The sequence below is a fragment of the Stenella coeruleoalba genome (genome assembly GCF_951394435.1).
Source record: "Stenella coeruleoalba genome assembly, chromosome: 8".
Classification (NCBI taxonomy): Eukaryota; Metazoa; Chordata; class Mammalia; order Artiodactyla; family Delphinidae; genus Stenella; species Stenella coeruleoalba.
The window spans coordinates 26821648-26840654 of NC_137154.1; the positions used below are offsets into that span (position 1 = coordinate 26821648).

The 19007-nt window shown below is 38.8% G+C and overlaps 1 protein-coding gene across 1 annotated transcript in view; it reads left to right on the forward strand.

The window, feature by feature from the left end:
- The window catches only part of DCDC1 (doublecortin domain containing 1), a 461265-nt gene that overhangs the window by 69215 nt on the left and 373043 nt on the right, over window positions 1–19007 (forward strand). The window contains 1 exon segment of the mRNA XM_079930692.1: window positions 15715–15808. Coding sequence (XP_079786818.1) covers window positions 15715–15808 — 94 coding nt within the window.

Consider the following 19007-nt stretch of genomic DNA (forward strand, 5'->3'; position numbering starts at 1 on the left):
TAAAATTAAATTAAAAAAATTTTAAAAAATAAATAATTTGCTTCTTAGGTTTATATAATGAATACTCTTGTAATCTACTTGCCATACTAATAATACTGAGTTAGCTGAAACAATGTTTCTCATTGGTTTGGATGACTTTAGCTGCAAGTAATAGAGAATACTGTTTCAAACAGATTTAAGCAAAAAAGAAGCAGGAAATCCAGAGGTAGGACAGCTTCAAGCATCGTAGGACAGGAGTCCGGTTATGTTCTCTATAATTTTCTGGATTTTGTGCTGTTTCATATGTTGGTAACAGGATGGCTGCTGCACAGTCTGGTACAAATTTGTCTAGAGGTAGAAAAGGACCGTCTTTTCCCTATGACTGAAGCAGCCTTTCCTAGAAGTCCCTTCTAGTAATACATTGGCCAAAACTAGATTATGTCCACCCCCAAATCATTCACTTACAAGGGGCATGGGATCACCATAATTGAGTTACACCAATCAAGATAAGTGTAGCCTTCCTTGAGCCAAAAGGAGAAAGCGTAAACCCTTAATTAAAATCAGGACAGCAAGGATGAGGAAGAGAGTGGATATTGGGTAGGCAACTGAGAGTATTGCTTCCAATGTGAAGAGGTTTTCTTAATTTGTTTCCTAAGCAGAGTAGAGGTGTAACCGAAAGTTGCGCCTGGCTGCTTGCCGCTCAAAAGCCAATAAAGACGCAAGGTTGGTGGAAAGGAAAGTTTGCTTTATTTTGGATGCTGGCAAGCGAGGGTGGGGGGAGGGTGGACTACTGTCCAAAGGCTGACTCCCCACCCCCGCCCCTCCACTGACAACCAGTAACCAAGAAATTTTATAGAAGGAGGGAGGGGGCTACATGCAGAAACAGCACAGTCATCTCTGACAGTCATCTTGAAACTGGTCATGCGGTGGTCTGACCAGTGTCATCTTAATTGTTTTAAGTACAATCTTCAGTTCCAGGGTCAGTTTGTTCCCATTTCCTTGAGGCTTATTCCCGGAATTGTGGCAGCTTATGTCATGGCTACAGTCTGGTCATCATGTAGTTAACTCCTTCCACCTGATGGGGGGTTTCAATATCTACAAGATAGCTCCCAGAGTATGGCTCAGGATATTATCTAGAGCCCTTGAGAAGGAACTAAAGGTCCTTGGCTCTGTTTAATGACTAAACTATTATTATTTAGTCCTGTTGGACTGTTTTCTTTTGTTTCTGCATTTTCTCACTTTTCTGATTAAGCTTATTTTTTGGCTAAAGTTTTTTTCACAGGCAAAAGGCAGGTGGAAGCCATGGTTGAATGGGGGTGGCAGGGAAGGACCACCGTTTCACAGGGTCAGTGCTCTAGTACTAAAAAGAATTAGTTTTATTTGAAATATTTTTTTTCTGGAATTACACACACTTGAGTTATAGCATAATTTTATCACATCTGTCAGAAATTTTATTTGCTACTTATATCAAACTCTTAACAATATAAAATTTATGATGAAATGAATTTAAATTAGACATATATTAACTTTCACTCATTCATTAATTCGTGGTAGTTTTATGACTATTAACTTCTGCCAAGCACCTGGATATAAGGATGTGAAAAATGAGCCATGGTCCGGTTCTCAAGGAGCTTTAAGTCTAGTGGTGGGAAAGGGCTTTTGTAAAATGGTCAAATTATTGAATATGGAGTAGGTGACATAAGGAGGTCTTCTGAGAAGAGATAAACAGGATTTATTTGGGTACACAAGGAGGATACTGAAGATGGTAACCTTTTTAAGCAGAGAGCACAGCATATGAAAGGATTCCATGGCAGTGTGAACAGGATGAATCCCATGAATTGAAAGGTCAGTATATGAGGGAGAGAGTAGCCTCGTAGGAAAGGTTACAGATTTTTGCCTTTTTTCCTCCAAAGAGCAGTAAGAAGTCATATAGGGGCTTTTAGTTAGGAGTGGAAGAGAGGGTACCAGATTCGTGTTTTTGAATAGTTTACTTTGGCCCTCAGTGGAAAACAGATTGGGTGGGCCAGGTAGATGCAGGGAGACTATTAGCTAAGTATTGCCGGAGTCCTAGTGACAGATGATAATAGCCTGGACCTAGGGAGTGGAAATGGATAAAGTGGGTGGACTTCTAAGATTTTTAGAAGATAAAACTGACAGGCCCTGATAATAGCTTGGATATATAGGGTAAGGGGCAGTGAGATGTTAAGGGTATCAGGGATGATTTTGCAGTTTCTGGTTTGCATATCTATATAGAGGAGGTGTATTTTCCTAAGGCAAAGAATGCTGGAAGAAGACGAGGCTTGAAGGGGAAGAGCTGGGATTCAGTCTCGGATATGTTGATTTTGGGGGATCTTAGATCTGTTTAAGTGGAGAAACTGAATAGGTATTATTTGGTCTGAGGCTCAGAGGATTCCAGGGATAGACATACCAGTTTGGAAGTTGTCAGTGTGTAGATGAAAAATGAGACATTGGGGCATTGATTAGAATGCCTTAAGAGAGAATTTAGAGTGAGGCAGGAAGAGGGCTAGGACCATCTTCAAGAACTCTAGTGAAAAAATAGAGGAGGATGAGCCTATGAAGACAAAAAAAAAGGAGAAAAATTAGAGGAGTATCATATTTCAGAATTCAGGAATAAAAGAGGTTTAAAGAAAGAGGAAGTGCTCAAATGCTATTCAAAGATCAAAATTAATGAGCATTAAGATAATGTCCTTTGGATTTGTCAATGTGGTAGTCATTGGTAATCATTTTTTTTTTTACATCTTTATTGGAGTATAATTGCTTTACAATGGTCTGTTAGTTTCTGCTTTATAACAAAGTGAATCAGTTATACATATACATATGTTCCCATATCTCTTCCCTCTTGCGTCTCCCTCCCTTCCCCCCTCCCTATCCCACCCCTCTAGGTGGTCACAAAGCACCGAGCTGATCTCCCTGTGCTATGCGGCTGCTTCCCACTAGCTATGTATTTTACGTTTGGTAGTGTACATATGTCCATGCCTCTCTCTCACTTTGTCCCAGCTTACACTTCCCCCTCCCCATATCCTCAAGTCCATTCTCTAATAGGTCTGTGTCTTTATTCCTGTCTTACCCCTAGGTTCTTCGTGACATTTTTTCCCTTAAATTCCATATATATGTGTTAGCATACGGTATTTGTCTTTCTCTTTCTGACTTACGTCACTCTGTATGACAGACTCTAGGTCCATCCACCTCATTACAAATAGCTCAATTTCGTTTCTTTTTATGGCTGAGTAATATTCCATTGTATATATGTGCCACATCTTCTTTATCAATTCATCCGATGATGGACACTTAGGCTGTTTCCATCTCCTGGCTATTGTAAATAGAGCTGCAATGAACATTTTGGTACATGACTCTTTTTGAATTATGGTTTTCTCAGGGTATATGCCCAGTAGTGGGATTGCTGGGTCATATGGTAGTCCTATTTGTAGTTTTTTAAGGAACCTCCATACCGTTCTCCGTAGTGGCTGTACCAATTCACATTCCCACCAGCAGTGAAAGAGGGTTCCCTTTTCTCCACACCCTCTCGAGCATTTATTGTTTCTAGATTTTTTGATGATGGCCATTCTGACTGGTGTTGAGATGATACCTCATTGTAGTTTTGATTTGCATTTCTCTAATGATTAATGATGTTGAGCATTCTTTCATGTGTTTGTTGGCAGTCTGTATATCTTCTTTGGAGAAATGTCTGTTTAGGTCTTCTGCCCATTTTTGGATTGGGTTGTTTGTTTTTTTGTTACTGAGCTGCATGAGCTGCTTATAAATTTTGGAGATTAATCCTTTGTCAGTTGCTTCATTTGCAAATATTTTCTCCCATTCTGAGGGTTGTCTTTTGGTTTTGTTTATGGTTTCCTTTGCTGTGCAAAAGCTCTGCAGTTTCATTAGGTCCCATTTGTTTATTTTTGTTTTTATTTCCATTTCTCTAGGAGGTGGGTCAAAAAGGATCTTGCTGTGATTTATGTCATAGAGTGTTCTGCCTATGTTTTCCTCTAAGAGTTTGATAGTTTCTGGCCTTAGATTTAGGTCTTTAATCCATCTTGAACTTATTTTTGTGTATGGTGTTAGGGAGTGATCTAATCTCATACTTTTACATGTAACTGTCCAGTTTTCCCAGCACCACTTATTGAAGAGGCTGTCCTTTCTCCACTGGACATTCCTGCCTCCTTTATCAAAGATAAAGTGACCATATGCACATGGGTTTATCTCTGGGCTTTCTATCCTGTTCCATTAATCTATATTTCTGTTTTTGTGCCAGTACCATACTGTCTTGATTACTGTAGCTTTGTAGTATAGTCTGAAGTCAGGGAGCCTGATTCCTCCAGCTCCGTTTTTTGTTCTCAAGATTGCTTTGGCTATTTGGGATCTTTTGTGTTTCCATACAAATTGTGAAATTTTTTGTTCTAGTTCTGTGAAAAATGCCAGTGGTAGTTTGATAGGGATTGCATTGAATCTGTAGATTGCTTTGGGTAGTAGAGTCATTTTCACAATGTTGATTCTTCCAATCCAAGAACATGGTATATCTCTCCATCTATTTGTATCATCTTTAATTTCTTTCATCAGTGTCTTATAATTTTCTGCATACAGGTCTTTTGTCTCCTTAGGTAGGTTTATTCCTAGATATTTTATTCTTTTTGTTGCAATGGTAAATGGGAGTGTTTTCTTGATTTCACTTTCATATTTTTCATCATTAGTGTATAGGAATGCCAGAGATTTCTGTGCATTAATTTTGTATCCTGCTACTTTCCCAAATTCATTGATTAGCTCTAGTAGTTTTCTGGTAGCATCTTTAGCATTCTCTATGTATAGTATCATGTCATCTGCAAACAGTGACAGCTTTACTTCTTCTTTTCTGACTTGGATTCCTTTTATTTCCTATTCTTCTCTGATTGCTGTGGCTAAAACTTCCAAAACAATGTTGAATAACAGTGGTGAGAGTGGGCAGCCTTGTTTTGTTCCTGATCTTAGTGAAAATGCTTTCAGTTTTTCACTCACTATTGAGGACAATGTTGGCTGTGGGTTTGTCCTACAGGGCCTTTATTACGTTGAGGAAAGTTCCCTCTATGCCCACTTTCTGGAGGCTTTTTATCATTAATGGGTGTTGAATTTGTCGAAAGCCTTCTCTGCATCTATTGAGATGACCATATGGTTTTTCTCCTTCAGTTTGTTAATATGGTGTATCACATTGTTTGATATTTGTATATTGAAGAATACTTGCATTCCTGGAATAAACCCCACTTGATCATGTTGTATGATCCTTTTAATGTGCTGTTGGATTCTGTTTGCTAGTATTTTGTTGAGGATTTTTGCATCTATATTCATCAGTGATATTGGCCTGTAGTTTTCTTTCTTTGTGCCCTCCTTGTCTGGTTTTGGTATCAGGGTGATGGTGGCCTCGTAGAATGAGTTTGGGAGTGTTCCTGCCTCTGCTGTATTTTGGAAGAGTTTGAGAAGGATTGGTGTTAGCTCTTCTCTAAATGTTTGATAGAATTCGCCTGTGAAGCCGTTTGGTCCTGGGCTTTTGTTTGTTGGAAGATTTACAATCACAGTTTCAAATTCAGTGCTTGTGATTCGTCTGTTCATATTTTCTATTTCTTCCTGATTCAGTCTTGGCAGGTTGTGCATTTCTAAGAATTTGTCCATTTCTTCCAGGTTGTCCATTTTATTGGCAGAGAGTTGCTTGTAGTAATCTCTCATGATCTTTTTTATTTCTGCAGTGTCAGTTGTTACTTCTCCTTTTTCATTTCTAATTCTATTGATTTGAGTCTTCTCCTGTTTTTTCTTGATGAGTCTGGCTAATGGTTTATCAATTTTGTTTATCTTCTCAAAGAACCACCTTTTAGTTTTATTGATCTTTGCTATCGTTTCCTTCATTTCTTTTTCATTTATTTCTGATCTGATCTTTATGATTTCTCTCCTTCTGCTAACTTTGGGGTTTTTTTGTTCTTCTTTCTCTAATTGCTTTAGGTGCAAGGTTAGGTTGTTTATTCGAGATGTTTCCTGTTTCTTAAGATAGGATTGTATTGCTATAAACTTCCCTCTTAGAACTGCTTTTGCTGCATCCCATAGGTTTTGGGTCATCGTGTCTCCATTGTCATCTGTTTCTAGGTATTTTTTGATTTCCTCTTTGATTTCTTAAGTGATCACTTCGTTATTAAGTAGTGTATTGTCTGGCCTCCATGTGTTTGTATTTTTTACAGATCTTTTCCTGTAATTGGTATCTAGTCTCATAGCGTTGTGGTCAGAAAGGTACTTGATACAATTTCAATTTTCTTAAATTTACCAAGGCTTGATTTGTGACCCAAGATATGATCTATCCTGGAGAATGTTCCATGAGCACTTGAGAAGAATGTGTATTCTGTTGTTTTTGGATGGAGTGTCCTATAAATATCAATTAAGTCCATCTTGTTTAATGTATCATTTAAAACTTGTGTTTCCTTATTTATTTTCATTTTGTATGATCTGTCCATTGGTGAAAGTGGGGTGTTAAAGTCCCCTACTATGAATGTGTTACTGTCGATTTCCCCTTTTATGGCTGTTAGCATTTGCCTTATGTATTGAGGTGCTCTTATGTTAGGTGCATAAATATTTACAATTGTTATATCTTCTTCTTGGATCGATCTCTTGATCATTATGTAGTGTCCTTCTTTGTCTCTTCTAATATTCTTTATTTTAAAGTCAATTTTGCCTGATATGAGAATTGCTACTCCAGCTTTCTTTCGATTTCCATTTGCATGGAATATCTATTTCCATCCCTTCACTTTCAGTCTGTATGTGTCTCTAGGTGTGAAGTGGGTCTCTTGTAGACAGCATATATATGGGTCTTGTTTTTGTATCCATTCAGCCAGTCTGTGTCTTTTGGTGGGATCAATTAATCCATTTACATTTAAGGTAATTATCGATATGTATATTCCTATTCCCATTTTAATTGTTTTGGGTTTGTTATTATAGGTCTTTTCCTTCTCTTGTGTTTCTTGCCTAGAGAAGATCCTTTAGCATTTGTTGTAAACCTGGTTTGATGGTGCTGAACTCTCTCAGCTTTTGCTTGTCTGTAAAGGTTTTAATTTCTCCATCAAATCTGAATGAGATCGTCTGGGTAGAGTAATCTTGGTGGTAGGTTTTTCTCCTTCATCACTTTAAATATGTCCTGCCACTCCCTTCTGGCTTGCAGAGTTTCTGCTGAAAGATCAGCTGTTAACTTTATGGGGATTCCCTTGTGTGTTATTTGTTGTTTTTCCCTTGCTGCTTTTAATATGTTTTCTTTGTATTTAATTTTTGACAGTTTGATTAATATGTGTCTTGGCGTGTTCCTCCTTGGATTTATCCTGTATGGGACTCTCTGTGCTTCCTGAACTTGATTAACTATTTCCTTTCCCATATTAGGGAAGTTTTCAACTATAATCTCTTCAAATATTTTCTCAGTCCCTTTCTTTTTCTCTTCTTCTTCTGGAACCCCTATAATTCGAATGTTGGTGCATTTAATGTTGTCCCAGAGGTCTCTGAGACTATCCTCAGTTCTTTTCATTCTTTTTTCTTTATTCTGCTCTGCAGTAGTTCTTTCCACTATTTTATCTTCCAGATTATTTATCCATTCTTCTGCCTCAGTTATTCTGCTATTGATCCCTTCTAGAGTATTTTTAATTTCATATATTGTGTTGTTCATCGTTGCTTGTTTCATCTTTAGTTCTTCTAGGTCCTTGTTAAATGTTTCTTGCATTTTCTGTATTCTATTTCCAAGATTTTGGATCATCTTTACTTTCATTATTCTGAATTCTTTTTCAGGTAGACTGCCTATTTCCTCTTCATTTGTTACGTCTGGTGGGTTTCTATCTTGCTCCTTCATCTGCTGTGTGTTTTTCTGTCTTCTCATTTTGCTTATCTTACTGTGTTTGGGGTCTCCTTTTTGCAGGCTGCAGGTTCGTTGTTCCTGTTGTTTTTGTTGTCTGTCCCCAGTGGCTAAAGTTGGTTCAGTGGGTTGTGTAAGCTTCCTGGTGGAGGGGACTAGTGCCTGTGTTCTGGTGGATGAGGCTGGATCTTGTCTTTCTGGTGGGCAGGTCAACGTCTGGTGGTGTGTTTTGGGGTATCTGTGGACTTATGATTTTAGGCAGCCTCTCTGCTGATGGGTGGGATTGTGTTCCTGTCTTGCTATTTGTTTGGCATAGGGTGTCCAGCACTGTAGCTTGCTGGTCGTTGAGTTAAGCTGGTGTTGGTGTTGAAATGGAGATCTCTGGGAGATTTTTGCCGTTTGATATTACGTGGAGCTGGGAGGTCTCTTGTGGACCAGCGTCCTGAAGTTGGCTCTCCCACCTCAAAGGCACAGCAGTGACTCCTGGCTGCAGCACCAAGAGCCTTTCATCCACACGGCTCAGAATAAAAGGGAGAAAAAGTAGAAAGAAAGAAAGAGGATAAAAGAAAATAAAGTAAGGTAAAATAAAATAAATCTATTAAAATAAAAAAATAATTATTAAGAAAAAAATGTTTTTAAAAAGTAAAGAAACCCCAAAAATGCAAAAAAAACGGACGGATAGAACCCTAGGACAAATGGTGAAAGCAAAGCTATACAGACAAAATCTCACACAGAAGCATACACATACACACTCACAAAAAGAGGAAAAGGGGAAAAAATAATAAATCTTGCTCTCAAAGTTCACCTCCTCAGTTTGGGATGAGCCTTCGTCTATTCAGGTATTCCACAGATGCAGGGTACGTCAAGTTGATTGTGGAACTTTAATCTGCTGCTTCTGAGGCTGCTGGGAGAGATTTCCCTTTTCTTTGTTCGCACAGCTCCTGGGGTTCAGCTTTGGATTTGGCCCCGCCTCTGCGTGTAGGTCGCGGGAGGGCGTCTGTTCTTCGCTCAGACAGGATGGGGTTAAAGGAGCCGCTGATTCGGAGGCTCAGGCCGGGGGGGGGGGGGGGGGGGGGGGAGGGAGGGGCACAGAATGCAGGGCGAGCCTAAGGCGGCAGAGGACGGCGTGACGTTGCACCAGCGTGAGGCGCGCCGTGCGTGCTCCCGGGGAAGCTGTTCCTGGATCCCGGGACCCTGGCCGTGGCGGGCTCCAGAGGCTTCCCCGGAAGGGAGGTGTGGAGAGCGACCTGTGCTCGCACACAGGCTTCTTGGTGGCGGCAGCAGCAGCCTTAGCGTCTCAGGCCTGTGTCTGGGGTCCGTGCTTTTAGCCGCGGCTCGTGCCCGTCTCTGGAGCTCCTTTAAGCAGCGCTCTTAATCCCCTCTCCTCGTGCACCAGGAAACAAAGAGGGAAGAAAAAGTCTCTTGCCTCTTCGGCAGTTCCAGACTTCCCCGGACTCCCTCCCGGCTAGCCGTGGCGCACTAGTCCCTTCAGGCTGTGTTCATGCCGCCTGTCCTCTCCCTGCGCTGAGACCGAAGCCCGAGCCTCAGCTCCCAGCCCCGCCCGCCCCGGCGGGTGAGCAGACAAGCCTCTCGGACTGGTGAGTGCTGGTCAGCACCGATCCTCTGTGCGGGAATCTCTCTGCTTTGCCCTCCGCACCCCTGTTGCTGTGCTCTCCTCCGCGGCCCCGAAGCTCCCCTCCTCCACCACCCGCAGTCTCCGCCCGGGAAGGGGCTTCTAGTGCGTGGAAACGTTTCGTCCTTCACGGCTCCCTCCCACTGGTGCAGGTCCTGTCCCTATCCTTTTGTCTCTGTTTATTCTTTTTTCTTTTGCCCTACCCAGGTACGTGAGGAGTTTCTTGACTTTTGGGAGGTCTGAGTTCTTCTACCAGTGTTCAGTAGGTGTTCTGTAGGAGCTGTTCCACGTGTAGATGCATTTCTGATGTATCTGTGGGGAGGAAGGTGGTCTCCGCGTCTTACTCTTCCGCCATCTTCCCCCTTTCCAATCTTTTCTGTTGTTGTTAGATTCTGTTTTTTCCATTGGTAATCTTTGTGAGAATTATTTCAGTCAAATTATACCGAAAGCCAGACTGGAGTGGCCTGAGAATGAGTGGGAAGAAGGGAAATGGAAACAGAGAAATGATAAAGATATTTAGCTGTGCATCAGAATAGTTAGAGGGAGATGTAAGTATGGGAGGATTTAATTTTTAAGATAGGAAAGACTTGATCATGTGTGCCAGTGGGAAAAATCTAGTTGGGAAGGAGTAGTTAAATATACAAGAAATGATGGGTAAATATCATGGCTTAAAACGTGACAGCAAACATAACTGAAAGCATAGGTGTAGTATTGGCCTTAGATAGGAGCAGGGATTCCTGTAATACAACTAGAGGGTAAAGGAGAGGATGGGTGTAGAAGTAGGTAGGCGTGTAGCTTTGGTAGCAGGAAGATGAAGCTTCAGTTTTCTCTCTCATGTAGGTCAGTCCATCTGCTGACAACAAGAAGGGAAGTAGGGGGCTTCCCTGGTGGCGCAGTGGTTGAGAGTCCGCCTGCCGATGCAGGGGACACGGGTTCGTGCCCCGGTCCAGGAAGATCCCACATGCCGCGGAGCGGCTAGGCCCGTGAGCCATGGCCGCTGAGCCTGTGCGTCCGGAGCCTGTGCTCTGCAACGGGAGAGGCCACAACAGTGAGAGGCCCGCGTACCGAAAAAAAAAAAAAAAAAAGAAGGGAAGTAGGGGAGGGGAGGCTGGGTGGAGAAAAACACAGCAGAGATAGTTTGAAATATTTATTGTGGCAAGGAAAGGAGAGATTTGACCAAAGATATGAAATAGAAGTGACTGGGCAGTATTGAGGGACCATGGAGGTTGGTGACTGTGAGTAATAGTGATAAGGATGTGTTCATTTGTGTGACTTTCTCCAGGAGCACCAGGCTTCTTGGTGTGCACACAGAGAGTAAACAGTAAGGGTCACCCAGGGTTAGGACTTGTGGCAAATGTTATCCATGAATGAGGAAGAACGAGTAGACTGAGGAGAGATGGTGCACTTGAAGGTCAGGATGCTCAGGGGGCCAGGGTTTGTTAGTTTTGTTTGTTCCATAAGAGGGTTGGGGAGAAATTATCTTGAAATAACATTGTAAGTAACACCATTTCCCAAATTTGAGATTGTGTGATATGAGAGACTAAATTCCCAGCGCTGAGAGGGCTCTGAGCAAATGAGTGAACTCAGGGCAAAGCTCGTTTTCTTTTAGAAGAGTTTAAGGGTCTAGTCGATTTTGTTGATTGGTGTGTTGGGGGGGGAGTGCACAATGCAAAGGTTTTAGAAATGGATGAAGAAGTTGAGGGTAATATATAAAGAACAAGAAAATATAGAACCTTAAGTGAATGATGATGCAGTAGACTGAGAGTAGGAATACTTTTTCTGTAAAGGGGCAGACAGTAAATATTCTTCATCTTACAGACCATAAAGTCTCTGTTGCAACCACTCAGCTCTGTTGCATAGCATAAAAGCAGCCATAGAAAATGTATAAATGAACAGTGTGACTGTTTTCCAAGAAAACTTTATTTATGGACATTGAAATATGAATTTCATATACTGTAAAAGTGTGACAAAATATTATTCTTCTTTTGATCATTTTTTTAACAATTAAAAACATACAAACCATTCTTAGCCCACAAGCCATACAGAAACTGGCTGTGGCCAGAATTTGGCCCATGGTGTGTGTAGTTTGCTGACTCCTGCTTTAGAGGATCCTTTGAAGAGATTGTGTAGGGAGGTCTAAATCTGGGCTTACATTTCTGGGCTTGACTCATAAAAATATGTTAAAAGATATCAAGGTTCTCTGTGTTTGAGGAAGATGATGTTGTTTGATCTGGTGGCTTGTAGACTCAGCTCACTCGGCCTGGGGTTATGTTGCACTAAGCATACTCTCTCACCTGGACGTTTGGGTAGTGCCAAACCAAACTCAGAGGCTGCAGACTGTGGATCCACGCCACCTCTATGGTGACCATTCCGGAAGCTGCAAACTGCACCAGATGTGTGTGGGCGTGGAGGTGACTCCCAAAACTATAAACAAATGAACTCAGCTAAAAAGAGTTTGCGGAAAATCTCTTCCCAGGTGCTCGTCAAGAGGAGTCTTGTTGTATAGCATGATGGTTTTTAGATTTCAGTGTCAGAAGAGTTCTCTACAACCTAAGCTATAAGAAATTAACAACAACAACAACAAAAGAAATATTTTAACAAGCTTAACGGGTACAGATTAGTGGAAATGGTACTTTAATTAACCTTAATATTATAGCAAGTTGGCACTGTTGAATATTTTTCAATTGTGAATTTTAAGAATGACCTTACAAGTAGAGGCTTCATTTCAGGGCTTTTGACAGAAATTTATATTGATACTAATTCATAGCGCTGATAATTTACTGTGAGAAAACGATTACTGAAGGTTGGCATTGCTTAAACACTGCAAGGATCTTTCATCCTGAAAGTAGGAGAGAATGACAGTGTTGGTGATGCATTATTAACTTCTAATATATCTGATTTTCTAATGCCAGTTTTTAAACTCATTTGACTCTTAAAACTTGGCTTGCACAAACATTTTTACTGATGTTTTAGCAATGAAAAGCAGAACCTTTGAGTTGAAAAGCCGTGTGATTTTACTTGGTTAATTCTTTTAAGACTCAAAGGCAGCAATATTTGAGATAATTTTAAAAATCAGAACTTTTAATTGAAGTAAACGGGACTGTCTTTAAATAGCTCATATTTTATTTAGTTTAACTGGTAAATTATAACTTTGGAGGATGTTTAGGTATTTGAAGCTTCACTAGTAACTAGGGGATATAATTTGTACTAAAGGGATTCGTTGCACTTTTAAATAATAGATTTGTAATCTTAAGAAATTGAGAGCTGAACATACAAAATGGAAAGATGAAGAAAGTGGTGATCCTGAGGAGGGGGTTGCATCTCTTTAGGGTCTATGGGACCAACTGTAGATTCTTAGTAGTATTCAGAGGTGACTGGCTAAGGAAGAATGCATACTGAGTTAACTCCTTTGAGTATTTTTGTCATTGGTGATGGTAAAAGATAATCTTTGGGCACAGAGTCACATGGAAGAAAGTGATGAATAGAAGAATTCTTCTAGTCAGAGACTGTGTTAATTACTAAAAATGTGTAGATCCCCTGCCAGTGTCAGTCTGTATGTTCCACTATCCTTTCTGTCTCAAGTCACAGACCAAACTGCAGTGTCCTCTCCTAATACCTCCTCTCTTATATTTTGAATATTGTTTTCTGAGCATCTTTAATAAAAGTTTGAGTCCATTAGATGGGAGACCTAGGTTAACTTGTGTTTAGTAGTCATTAAAGAAATTAACCCAAGAGGTTAGGAGGGAAGGCAGGAAGAATAAGGTTTAGAGAGTTGCCAGAGTTATTACCTTATTTGTTTGGGTAGCAAGGACCAGTACCAGCCATGGGCAAGCTGGCTAGAGAGAGGTAGGAACAGTGATATCAGAGGGCCATTCTCAGTTAGGGAGCACTGTGTCTGACTTATGAGGACACATGACATTGGTCCTCCTGCAGTGACATACTTCAAGTAGGCAGATTGGAGGTCAGTGGATTTGCTCCACGACAGTGCTTACAGTCACTTATGAAGTACATTGCAAGTACCTTGTTTTTTAACTAGGTAAAGCTAGTTAAGGCTACTGTGAATATTTCCCTCCTAAATTAGACGGTTCAAGATTATTCCTATAACTTTATCTTTTTTTTTTTTTTTTTGTCAATACGCGGGCCTCTCGCTGTTGTGGCCTCTCCCGTTGCGGAGCACAGGCTCCGGACGCGCAGGCTCAGTGGCCATGGCTCACGGGCCCAGCCGCTCCGTGGCATGTGGGATCTTCCCAGACCGGGGTATGAACCCGTGTCCCCTGCATCGGCAGGCGGACTCCCAACCACTGCACCAGCAGGGAAGCCCCTATAACTTTATCTTTAATCACGAATAGTCTTCTTGGTTTTGAGAAAAACAGCAGCAATACATACTTTCTAAAAATTGCCCAAAGCTCTGGATTGCAGCTAGAGTACAAGAAACACACACAATCCTGTAAATGCCCTTGGGAGTATGTGGCATATGGGAAAATTATTGGTCATGTTCAAGGGTGGAATAAAGGCTGAGAACGTCTGGTATAATCCAGTAAAGGTCAATTTGTCAGATTAAATTAATCAGTTAAATATTTGCCTTTTAAATGCAACACATCACTTGATACAGCAATTAGGATGATAAACCAACTGAGTCACAACGTTTGGAAGTTGTTCTCCAGACTGAAAGGAAAGTACAATTTTGCCTCTACGTATACATGAAGCTGTTTAAATATGTCTGTTGTCACAAAGAAAACGGGTTGATTGGGCTAGAGCTAGGATTACAGGCTCCAGTTTTAAAATAGGGATAAAAGTGAGCAGAAATGGAGGCAGGGTGATATCAGTAATCAGAAAATTTTTTAAACTATATAATCATATAATGAACATTGTCCTTCAGCAGTTCTTGGTTATGTAAAAGCAATATATTACAGCTATGAATAGTAAGAATGGAAGACAAAGTACGTTCAGTTTGGATTTGGAATATATTATGGACTTTTAAATGAAAGTGGCAAGGTTCATGTTTTGGGAGTCACTTCCAAAAGCCTGATAACAGCCTGCCCTCAGGTTCCTGATACTTCCCAACTCCCCTCTGTTACTTTAATTTTTCTCATCTTGTGAGTAGAACTTTCTCTCCAACTGATGCATGTTTAAGTCTTCCCTGATGTTAGAAAGATGACTGTTACACGTTTATAAGGGCTATATCAAGAACAGGTTGAGAATGAAATAGTGCCATTTGCAGAGATGGACCTAGAGACTGTCATACAGAATGAAGTCGGAGAAAAACAAATATATAATATCTCTTATATGTGGAATCTAGAAAAATGGTAGAGATGAACTTATTTGCAAAGCAGAAATAGAGTCACAGACGTAGAGAACAAACTTGTGGTTACCAAGCGGGGAAGGGAGGAGTGGGATGAATTGGGAGATTGGGACTGACATATATATACTACTGTGTATAAAATAGGTAATTAATGAGAACCTACTGTATAGCACAGGGAACTCTGCTTAGTGCTCTGTGGTGACCTAAATGGGAAGAAAATCCAAAAAAGAGTGAATATACATGTCTGTATGAATGATTCACTTTGCTGTATAGCAAGAAACCAATACAACATTGTAAAGCAACTATACTCCAATCAAACTAATTTAAAAAAAGAACAGGTTGAGAAATTGAAATATTAAGAGAAGGGCTTTAGCATATTAGAAACCATTAAAAGTGAAGCTCTTCAAACTCAGCCTCATGCAAAACCTTGGAAATGTGGTTTATTAATTCCAATTTTTAGCATCCAAAGAACATAAGTTATCAAGGTGAACTGTGATCAGACTGTGATATTTATAGTTTATTTTTAGATACTTGGAAAGACTTTAAAAGCTAAGGAAAGTACCTTAAAACCTAATCTAAACACAATATCCTCCCCATTGTAAAATAAATGAAAAATATAGAAAATAGCAGGAATAATATAAAAATCTCCCAGAGTTGTACCATTTATTAAATAATGTATAACTACTTTTTAATATTCCTTATATCTCCTTTCTCTTTTTATTAATATTTTTGTGTGTGCTCGAAGTACAATTGCAATCTAACCATTTTAACTGCCTTTTTCCATTTCATATATTAGAAACATTTGATAAATCATCAAATTTTATTTTATAATATAATTTTAAATACCTATATAGTAGAGAAAGGACTTTAAATGTGTATTCAATTTCATTACAGCTAACTGTGATAAATTATTTATAAGGTATTTTTTTTTCTGTGTAGGTTTTAGATATTTGCACAATGAAAATGAACCTAAATTCACCAGCCAGATATCTTTATGATTTATATGGCAGGAAAATTAAAGATATTTCGAAAGGTAAGTGGCAAAGATTTTGTAAACTATGTGATACTATTTCAAAAGGCATTTACATAATTTTGTTTTTACTTTATACATTTAAAAGGAAAAGATATAAAAACTGGTTTAATTATGTCATTCTTATATGAAGGGAAATCATGAAAGAGTATTAAGGTTTGGGGAATCTTTTATTTCATCATGTTTTAGTCCATTTGGGCTACTATAACAAAAACACCATAGATCAAGTGGCTTAAACATTAAGCATTTATTTCTCACAGTTATGGAGGCTGAGAAGTACAAGATCAAGGCACTGGTAGATTCTTTGTCTATTGGGGGCCCTTTTCTGATTGATAGATGGCTGTCTTCTCACTGTGTCCTTAGATAGTGGAAGGAACAAGGGCACTCTCTGAGGTCTTTTATATAAGGACACTAATTCCATTCATGAGGGCTCCACCCTCTTGACCTAATCCCTTCCAAATACTATCCCTTTAGGGATTAGATTTCAACATATGAATTTTGGGGGGTCACAAATAGTCATCTAAGCACAGCACAAGCTTAGATTTTTAAAAAAATGATGGGTATTTTAACCTTAGCAAGCCATAACTTAATAAACAAAAGTAATTGATATATTTTCATATTTACAATTTCCATGGTATACAGCTTTCAAAAGAGAAAGACAAGAAATTGTGCTACTTCGTGCTCAGTTTTTTTAATGTTTTGGTTAACTTCTAGAGGTTTTTCAAAAGTCATGAAATGTGCTTTAAAACAATTTTATTGTATGTCTTTGTCAAAATAAGAGACCTCCCTCTATATTTCTAAAGGCACTGACTTGCCAGTCTTTGAAAGCAAAAATACATGATTTCACATCATTAAATTACTGTCAGTAGTAATTACTACTATTACTTTACTTTTTACTATTTAAAAAATTTACTTTTTATTTCTTTAGTAGTAATTAATATTACTTTAATAGTGCCACAATTAACACTATTAAATGTGCTACTGTATGGTCCTATCACTTCACTTAAACCTTAACTTCATATACCTGAAGAGGGCCAAAATCTTAAGTAGCATACTTAGCTGCAAGGCTAGATACAGACAACTGTAAGTGATTTGGGGATATAGCTCTACTGGATACTCCCATTTGTTTCCAGTATTCTTGCTTGTATTGTATAAAAGCAAACTTTCCTGGCTTTATCATCCTTAATTAATCCTATTGAGTGACCACTGATATTTTGATACTTACTGTTTATAACGCTTAAAATGTTTTTTACTAAGTATCGTATATGTGTGTGTGTATTTAGAAACCAAATCTATTTTTCTTTATTTTTAATGTTTGTATTAGATATGAGCATTATTTTTCATTTTATTAGGAGTTTTCATCTGAAGATTTTAAAGCACTTGTAGACACTTACGCATTATCTAGAAGCATTAGTTATTTACCTCTAAGACATAAGTAACACAGAGAATCCTTCCTCATGGTCTTTTATTGGGGAGTGGGGAGAGTAACATTATTAAGTTGATTTCTTACTTCTTACATTTTTGTCCCCTCCCCCATCACATAGGCTTAAATTTTCTGTATGATAAACAATATTATATAATCGCTCTTAAACTTGCATTAATAAAATAAATAAATAATGCATTTTCTTAAGACCCTGTCTAGCTTTGAATGATTTCCATCTCACCTGGAATTAAAAAATTATATTTGACTAAATTGCTAGAGTTGAAACTCTAAGGAACCCTGGTTAAGATGAAAGATTAAATTTAGAAAGTTGATTTTTTTTTCCCTTCCCAAATGTGGTATAATAGAATTACTTATCAAAACAGAAAAGTTCTGACTCTGAGGTGTGAGACTTCATGGATGCCAGAGGCATTCAGATTCATGCCTCGTGCTTCACGTTTCCCAGAAGTGTGCTATTATCACATTTTAATGCATGCCTTGCCCTGTGTTTTTGCATACTTATAGAAGCTTATGCCAGCTGAAATTAGCCTATGCAACTACTAACATGGGGAAGCATAACAAGCTCACTGGACTTAAAATACTTAAAGAAGCTAATCCTGTTGGAGGAACTTCCAATGTGCAGCACCCTAGTCACTTAACATTAGGTTTCTGCATTTCTTTTTTCTTTGTTAGTATAATTTTGTGCATCAAATGATTGAGATCCCTAAACTTTTATGTCTGATAGTCTTCTGAACTTTAACTTGGGAAAGGTCAAGTATTATATGAAAGTTATCTTTTATTTTAAATAAATGCTAACATCCTGATTTGATATATGACTTCTTTTTGATTACTTGCTCTGTATCAGATCAGAAAAAGTCATTTAATAATGTTTAATATTAATATCACAGCAATTATCTATTATTTTTAAGCACAAATTAGAAGCGTAATTGTACCAAGAACTAAAAGTAACAGATGTACAAAATAGAAGATTTTCTCCTATCTGTTGCTTCTTTTTTGGGATTAGATATACTTTCAATTGTTCCTCCTGTGCTGTGAGAAATGAGTACATTTGACATGACATTAAACCACTTTTTTTACTTTATCAAGTCTAGTAAAACCTTTCAAAACATGTAGGATTTACAAATCACTTGTGTTTTTAAATTTCTAAACCATAGAAGATTTTAACAAAGAAATCGATATTGTTACATGTGGAAAAGTTCTTTAGTTGTGGCTCCTATGTTTGTCTATTCTTTTGAGAGTATAAGAGAACTACCCACTGTGTAAAGATGCCATATTCCTATATATGGTCAACATGCTGGTACAGCATTTCTGCTAGAGCATAAAATAAGTGTGAAAAATGCATTCTGCAAAATTACACCCTCAAAAATAACAGTGCTGTGAGAAAATTGGGTTTGAGGAAGACCAAAGTCCATGCACTTTTAAAACGAGAATACTAACTAAAATTATAATTATTAACTTAGGAGATAATATAAATAGCCCAGGTAGGCATCTCAGAGTGCTGCTTCAGAAGATATTAAAGCTGCACTAAAACAATAGAATGTGTGATAATGCAGACGAAAGTCAGCTAGAGGTTTGAGCCAGTGGGGCTTCTTTTAAGAAAGCACAGGAGGAAGCAAAACTCCCACAGAGTAATGCAAGGCATAGGGTGCACCTTTCTGGGGAGGAAGCCCCGGTGCAACAGCCAAGCTAACGTCTTTTATCTTCCCTGCTAAAGAATAGAATTCTGCTCCTACTCTGTTGGCCTCATTTGCCTAGGAAAAA